The sequence below is a fragment of the Canis lupus genome, chromosome 30, assembly GCF_003254725.2.
Source record: "Canis lupus dingo isolate Sandy chromosome 30, ASM325472v2, whole genome shotgun sequence".
Classification (NCBI taxonomy): Eukaryota; Metazoa; Chordata; class Mammalia; order Carnivora; family Canidae; genus Canis; species Canis lupus.
Window position 1 is genome coordinate 40,470,613 of NC_064272.1, and position 5,156 is coordinate 40,475,768.

At 73.0% G+C, this 5,156-nt stretch overlaps 1 protein-coding gene across 1 annotated transcript; it reads right to left on the minus strand.

Moving 5' to 3' along the window:
* Window positions 1-212: 212 nt before the first annotated feature.
* LOC118352888 (USP6 N-terminal-like protein) lies at window positions 213-3,941 on the minus strand. The gene is made up of 6 exons (XM_049104353.1): window positions 2,716-3,941; window positions 1,909-2,042; window positions 1,677-1,742; window positions 1,067-1,166; window positions 642-796; window positions 213-348 (listed from the first exon to the last, which is right to left on the minus strand). Exons 3-6 carry the CDS (start codon window positions 1,728-1,730, stop codon window positions 244-246), a joined length of 414 nt encoding a protein of 137 aa, XP_048960310.1. The 5' UTR covers window positions 1,731-1,742; window positions 1,909-2,042; window positions 2,716-3,941; the 3' UTR covers window positions 213-243.
* Between the last annotated feature and the right edge of the window lie 1,215 nt (window positions 3,942-5,156).

The window sequence follows — 5,156 nt, forward strand, 5'->3', positions numbered from 1 at the left end:
GCTCCAGGGCCTGGTCCGTCGCGGGGCCTCTGGGGTGGCCCAGGCAGGTGCCGAATGGAAGGGGACCCCGTATTTGTCTTGAAGCCCACCATGTCTGGAGGCCGCCTGCCTGCACCGTCCTGTTGCACTGGGAGGGTGGGGAGGGAGCTCCAGCACTGGGGGGGGGAAGTTGGACGAAGGCCTGGCTGGGAGGGGGTCTGGGCGGCTCAGGCTGGGTGGCTGGGCCCTGGGAGACCTGCTCCTCTACCCTGGGCGGTGGCTCAGAGGCTGGAGAAGAGAGGAGAGGCCCGGGCGCCAGGGACACTTGCTCCAGGCCCAGGGGCCTCGTGGGGAACTCCTCAGGTCCCGCTGGAAAGAGGCCGACGGGGTCAGCATCTCCAGCAGGCTGTGTGTCCCCCGCTGGGGGCCCCGGGGGTCCTCACAGCTCCCGCGTGGCCCCCCGGCCTGACCCTGTGCTCAGCCCCCCACACTGGTGCCCGAGCCCTGCAGTGGGTGCCCGCCTGCCCAGCCCTGGCCTGGGGTCCCCGAGGCTGGAGCAGAAGAGGAGAGCCCCAGAGATGAGGACGGGGGCCCCGGGGGCTCTGTCCCCTGTGGGCAGTCCCAGCAGGCCAAGTCGGGAGGGGCCGGGGCCCTGAGCCCACCTGGGGCGGGGGCAGGTCGCACCGCATCCTCCGGAGCAGGGTCATGGAGGCCCGAAGGTGTCTGAGCACCGCCTCATCCTCCAGGGCCCAGGGCTGGGCCAGAGAGTCCTGGAGGAACTCCCGGAGCCCTTCCAGGGGCAGCTTCAGGAGGTGCTCTGGGCGGTGGGCAAGAGTCAGACCCAGAGGGCCCTGCCCTGGGGCCCCCGGTGACCCCAGGCCAGCGGCTGGGGTCCCGCTGTGCCCAGGAGCGCCGTGGGCAGTGCGCTGGCTGGGGTGGCCCCTGCCCACTGCTCCTCTCAGGGAGCCCCGCTGCACCCGCCTGCACCGCCGTCGCCCTGCACCAGGTCTGGGTGCTGCTCAGAGCACAGGGTCACCGCCCCTGCCCCCCGCCCCTGGCACACCTGGGCTCCCAGGGGCTCACTTACTCCTGTGCACCTTGAGGATGGTGTAGGCCATGGCCGTGAGCACCCTCTCCCCATCAAGGACGTAGGCATCCCACAGCTTCAGGGTGAGCGAGAAGGGGGTCTACGGGACAGCGGGGTGGGAGGAGCGGCCTGAGCAGGGCCCCTGAAGGGCTCGGCTGGGGCTAGGCTAGGCCTGCCATCTGCCCCCCGGCTGCCTCCGACGAGGCCCCACAGCCCCCCGTGCATGCCCTCCTCCCAGGGAGATCAGGGCTCCCGGCCGCTCTGGGTTCCGACCCCGGCCAGCACCTCCCGCACCCCTTGGGGGACAGACTCTGCCCGCACTTGATGACACCACGCCTTGAGAGGACCCCAGGCTGGCCGCCCGATGGGCGGGGGGCCCGTCCACACCCCAGGCTGACCCGGCCTCCCCCGGGGGAGCTGAGGCAGAGACGGCCCGCCCCCCGGAACCTCGTCCAGGGACCCTCTGGGCTTCTCCAGGATGGGCTGGGCTGCGAGCCTCAGCCTCAGGGCCCCGGGGTTGGGCCTGGCTCGTCTGGAGGGTGGGGCTGAGCTGGGCCCTCCCCGGGGACAGGGGGCAGGTCCAGGAGCGGGGGTCCCGGGAGGGCCTCACCCGGCCGAGGAAGCACTGCAGGAACCACTTTGGGGTATAGATGCCGGTGGACATCTGCTCCTCGTCCTGGCGGGAGGGCAGGAGGTGCTCAGGCCCCACGCTGCGGCCCCTGGAGCCGGGTGGACGCGCTCCCCACGGCCCAGCCCAGCCCCGAGGGCGCCCCCGGGCCCCAGGGGGAGGAACGTGACCCCAACTCTGGGGATCTCGGAGGGCCATGCCCCCGACCCCCTACCCCGGGCCGGGGGATGGAGCCTCAGAAGCTCCCACTCGCCATGTGCTTCCTCAGGTCGGGGAGAGCTCTTTCGAGGACGCGCTCGTGATGAGCCTGGAACCTGAGGAGCTTCTGGAAGCCCGGGACGAAGAAGCCTGAGAAGGCCCCAGGCCCCCACGGTCAGGGCCTCCTCCTGCACCAGGCGGGGTGGGGGGTGTCGGGGCAGGGGCCTCCCCCCACGCCCTGACCCCCGTGTGCCCACCGCCCTCGGAGCCCTGACTGGACCCGCTCTTCCCAGAGGGCAGGGCTGCCTCCCAGGCCGGGGGTGCGGGGCCCGGGGACCCTTGTCCTCAGAGACCCCACGGGGCGTGGGCTGGGGGCTGAGGACCAGGCCCGGCTGACCCAGCACCCTCTCTCCTGCAGGGGCCGCCATGGGGACAGCAGGTCCCCAGCCCCAAGGGGCAGCGGGTGCAGGCCACGGGGAGGGTGATGGGCGTGCACGGCCCTCTGTGGGGCTTGGGAGTGAGGCTGGGGGCCCCCGGGAGGGAGAGACGCTGCCCCCTGGGCCCCGTGTGGCCGTGGGCTGGCAGGGGGGCCTGGGGGGCAAGCAGGCAGCCGGGCGGGAGGCTGGGGGAGCAGCGGGAGTGCGAGCCTGGCCTGCAGACGGTGGGGCGGGTGGCCGTGGCTCCAGGACCCCGAGGCCACCGGGGAGGTGGGGCCCTTGCCCGTGGGGGGGTGGGCTGGGGGGGTCCCCGCCTGCCCCCCGGAGCAGCCTGCAGGGAGGCCCTCCTGACTCCCCTCCCGCCCGGCGGCCCGGCGGGCCCCTACCGTGCCTGTCGTCAGCAGGCGACACCATCAGCTGGGCCAGCGCCCAGAAGGCATCGTCCTCGGGCAAGAACATGAGGACGATGGCCGCGATCTCGCTCATGCCCTGGCAGTAGCCCACCTCCTGCAAGAGCCAGAGCCCCACGGAGGGCGTGCGCCCCGAGGCCCCCTCTGATCCCACCCTGCGGGCGTCAGGCTCCGCCGGCCCCCTCACAGCCCGGGCTCCCGGAGGGGGCTCCCAGAGGGCAGGGGGGCAGGTGAGGTCCACCCGGACCAGCTTGGGCGCCAGCACCCCGGGCCCCACTACCGAGCCCTGCGGCCGCCGTGCCAGGGCCCCCCGTCCTCAGACCAGCACGAGGGGCCTCTGTGAGCTGTGCCAGGCTGCAGGGGACCCGCCAGGTCTGGAGACCCCCCGGAGGGCAGGTCGGGGGCCTGACTGTGGCCCCTGGCAGGTCCCACGAGGGGAGCTGGGCCAGGACACCCCGCGGGGCCGGGGAGCGTGTGAGCTGGGGTCCTCGGGGACCCTTCTGGGATGCGCCGTGGAAGGGGGCGGCCTCCTGGGCGCCTGGGCCTCGTGCCCTTCAGGGGAGTGGGAGCCTTCCCCGCCCGGGTTCTCGTCAGTAGAGCCGTCTGTCAGGGTCCAGACCCAAGCTCTAGGACGGCCGCGGTGCACGCGGGGGCCCCGGGCAGCCCCAGCCCTCGGGCACGCAGGCCCTGCCTCCCCTGGGAGGTCTGCACCCCGCCCCCTGCCCCTCCCGGAGGAGAGAGACCCTCCCCGGCATCTCGGGGCCGTGGAGCTGGGGCCCTGACTGTGAGTCCCGCTGGTCACCAGCACTCAGGACAGGCCGCCCGTGGGGCAGGGGGCGGGGGCAGGGACACTCTCAACGTCGTACACCGAGTAGGCCGCCAGCACGTGGAACAGGGCTCGCTGCCTAGGAGGGGGGACAGCGGGGGGCTCTGCTCAGTCAGCCCCCGCCCAGCAAGGCCGCCGAGGTGCTGACACCTGCCCCCCAGGCCCCGCGGCCCGCAGGGCCCCTCCGCGGGGGCCGATCTCTGGGGTCAGGTCTGCGCACAGGGACAGGTGGCGACCTCACACGTACAGTGTGCCGGGGGTTCAGTGCACCCTGGGGTGTCCGACGCCTCTGAGAGGCTCCCGCCATGGGGTGTGCAGCTCCAGGCTCCCCCAGTGCCACCAGCGCCCCTTCCAGCCCTGGAGCGGCCCCCCCCTGCACGCCCCTGGGAGCCAGCGCTCCCCCTGCCCCGGTCCCCGCAGCCCCTGACGCCTCTCCTCCGCTGCCCTGGCCTGGCCTGGCCCCGTGTCCCGGGAACACCACCAACCCCACGTGGCCCCTGCCCCGAGCCCACGCAGCCGGGGCGTCCGTGGCCCTGAGCCCACCCCCAGGCCTTCCCAGGTGTCCCTGGGCTGGACTCTGTGGCGGGGGACCCCGGGCCTGCCCATTCCAGAGCATCTTAGGGCTCCAGGTCTGAACTGCCGTGAGGAGAGCAGGGAACGTCGTGCAGGTGTGACCCCGATACAGGCTGCGAACCCCTGGGGTCACTATCTGAGCACGGGGGGTACGGGGTGCGGCCCCCTCAGCGCTGCCAGGAGCTGCCCGATGCCCCCCGCAGGGTGGCCTGAGTCTGCACCCTGGCTCCGCGGCCCCCGGGCCTGGGCTGCTGGAGGCCGGCTCCCCCTGGGCCGGGGGTTACAGGTCAGCCTGACCCTGCCGCGCTCTGAGGGCCACGGGGGCCCCGGGGGGCAGCAGGTTCCCTGCAGGGAGGAGCACCGAGTTCCTGTGGGGAGACGGTCCGAGCGGCCCCCCGGGAAGCCCAGCCACCCTTGCCTGGTGGCTCCCCAGCCCCGCCCCTGGTGCCCCTGCAGGTCAGCCCTGGGGTCCTGGGCTCCCACACACCCCGCCCGCTGCACACAGAGGTAGCCACACCCTCTGCTCCACCCACCTGCACCCCCCTGTCGGGGACTCCCTGCCTTCCCCACCTCCCCGCAGCCCCTGGGGACTCTATGGGACACCCGGGCTTCTGACAGGAGCAGGCCGTCCAGAGAACCCCAAGGTGGCCGGGGAGGCCGAGCATGTCCCACAGGGGGCAGCTGTACCGCGTCCTTGTGGGGGGGGGCGGGACCGATAGTGTAGGGGTGGGGGTGTGGGGATGTGGGGGATGGTGTGGGGGTGATGTAGGGGGATGGCGTGGGGCGGTGGTTGAGGGGATGGGGTGGGGGGCTGCGGACACAGGGCACCCCCTTCTCTAAGGTGCACACGGAGATGTCTACAGATAAAGGCGACCCCAGTCTGGGGTTTGCTGTGACCCCTGCCCCTGCCTCTGGGGCCCCGTGTGCTCAGCGCAGGGCCTGCCTGGACCGGGGCGGCATCTGGGGGTCGTCATGCTATGTGTGCTCACCAACTGCAAATTGTCTAAGATAAAATGCC

Coding starts and splice junctions, on each gene's coding strand:
- LOC118352888 (XM_049104353.1), bottom strand. CDS start 1,730: ATGTCCACCGGCATCTATACCCCAAAGTGGTTCCTGCAGTGCTTCCTC. Junction 1,167..1,676: donor TGCAGTGCTTCCTCGGCCGG/GTGAGGCCCTCC, acceptor GCTGTCCCGTAG/ACCCCCTTCTCGCTCACCCT. Junction 349..641: donor GCGACCTGCCCCCGCCCCAG/GTGGGCTCAGGG, acceptor GCCTCTTTCCAG/CGGGACCTGAGGAGTTCCCC.